This window comes from Camelus ferus, chromosome 21 (genome assembly GCF_009834535.1).
Source record: "Camelus ferus isolate YT-003-E chromosome 21, BCGSAC_Cfer_1.0, whole genome shotgun sequence".
Classification (NCBI taxonomy): domain Eukaryota; kingdom Metazoa; phylum Chordata; class Mammalia; order Artiodactyla; family Camelidae; genus Camelus; species Camelus ferus.
Genome location: NC_045716.1, coordinates 19,885,366 through 19,887,364, shown reverse-complemented (window position 1 = coordinate 19,887,364; position 1,999 = coordinate 19,885,366). Strand labels below are relative to the sequence as shown.

General features: G+C 43.9%; 1 protein-coding gene across 1 annotated transcript; it reads left to right on the top strand.

Moving 5' to 3' along the window:
* The first annotated feature begins 317 nt into the window (after positions 1 to 317).
* LOC102515961 (olfactory receptor 10K1) lies at positions 318 to 1,563 on the top strand. The gene has a single exon (XM_006172464.2). It carries the CDS (start codon positions 622 to 624, stop codon positions 1,561 to 1,563), a length of 942 nt encoding a protein of 313 aa, XP_006172526.1. The 5' UTR covers positions 318 to 621.
* Positions 1,564 to 1,999: the final 436 nt, after the last annotated feature.

The following is a 1,999-nucleotide window of genomic DNA, read 5'->3' as shown; positions in this document are numbered from 1 at the left end:
GTTTTGGGTATTGACTTAAAATTGTTGTAATGAACAATTGACATGATGTATGTGATATTCTCACCACATATCTTAGCATATAATAAGCTGCCAATAAACACAAATCCTCTTACACTTTTGCTTAGAGTTTATCTAATTCTTCCTCTCCCTTCTCATTTTCTGGTTGATAATCTGAAGTTCACATGCTGTGTCTGAGCACTACTCATTTCTTTTATTCCACGCTCTGATCAAGTTCAGATAGCTGAAGTTAACCATTATTCTCAGTTTTGGAGAGCTAGTTGCCTTGGGCTTGTAGTGAGCAAGAAAAACACAATAATTCATTAGATAATTCATAAGTAAGATACAAGGGAAACCTAATAGCCAAGTGCTTAATCCTCTGCTAGAGAGAGAACATTTTCTGAGGCTCAGACAAAGCCTCCTAACTGGTCGCCAGTTATCCTATTCTGTGTTTAGCCTTAATTCTTATTTCAGCAGATGTTTCTTGGAGGGAATGAATGAGTTCCACCAAACGTTTAGAAATGCCTGCCAGCTGCAGACTTTGTGCTGAGTTTCCCGTGCATTTCTCCCTCCCTGGAGCCGGGCCTCTGGCTCTGGCTCTGGCTCTCCTGTGCAGCAGTGACCATGGAGTGGGTCAATGAGACGCTGGTGAGAGAGTTTGTCTTCCTCGGCTTCTCCTCTCTAGCCGGGCTGCAGCGGCTGCTCTTTGTTGTCTTCCTGCTCGTCTACCTGTTCACTCTGGGCACCAACGCCGTCATCATTTCCACCATTGTGCTGGACAGAGCCCTGCACACCCCCATGTACTTCTTCCTTGCTGTACTCTCCTGCTCTGAGACTTGCTACACCTTCGTCATTGTACCCAAGATGCTGGTGGACCTGCTGGCCCAGAAGAAGACCATCTCCTTCCTGGGCTGTGCCATCCAGATGTTCACCTTCCTCTTCCTAGGCTGCTCCCACTCCTTCCTGCTGGCAGCCATGGGTTATGATCGCTACGTGGCCATCTGTAACCCTCTGCGCTACACGGTGCTCATGGGGCATGGGGTGTGTGTGGGACTAGTGGCTGCTGCCTGTTTCTGTGGCTTCACTGTCTCGTTGGTCACCACCTCGCTGGTATTTCGCCTGCCCTTCCACTCCTCCAACCAGCTCCATCACTTCTTCTGTGACATCTCTCCTGTCCTCAAGCTGGCATCTCATCGTTCTCGCCTCAGTCAGTTGGTCATATTCATGCTCGGTGTGTTTGTCTTGGTTATTCCACTGTTACTTATCATGGTCTCCTATGTCCGCATCATCTCTGCCATTCTAAAAATTCCTTCTACCGTTGGAAGATACAAAGCCTTCTCTACCTGTGCCTCCCATCTCATTGTGGTAACTGTTCATTATGGTTGTGCCTCTTTCATTTACTTAAGGCCCAAATCTAATTACTCTTCAAGTCAAGACACTCTAATATCAGTGTCCTACACCATCCTCACTCCTCTGTTCAATCCGATGATTTACAGTCTAAGAAATAAGGAATTCAAATCAGCCCTTCGAAGAGCAATCATCCAGACTTCACATCCTGTTAATTAAAGAGCCAATTTTTAACTATTCAGTTAACTGTATGCCTGTTATGTGCCAGGGAGCATGTGTGCTTTCACACGTTTTCTCATTTACATGTCGAACACACACTGTAACATAAGGATCTTTAACATATGAGGAGAATGAGACTCAAAGAAGTTAAGATATTTTGGCTTTATACCATCAGAGAAACTCTAAGAAATCTATATAGATGTCGGAAAGAATTACTCATTTCTAGAACAAATTTTATCGTGTTTCACTGCTGTAAAGGTTGATTATTCAAAAACAAATGTGTCAACAGATGAGTGCAAATGCATATCTAAGGTGTTGTGAAACAGAATAAAGGAAATCTCATTTAAAATGGAGTTCAGAAGGCCAGAAGGGCCTTCACACGATACACCTCGACATCAATTACAGACCTGTATAAAGAAAGAAATCAATTACAAAC

Bases quoted from the DNA above. Each gene is read 5' to 3' on its own strand.
- LOC102515961 (XM_006172464.2), top strand. From the start codon at position 622: ATGGAGTGGGTCAATGAGACGCTGGTGAGAGAGTTTGTCTTCCTCGGC.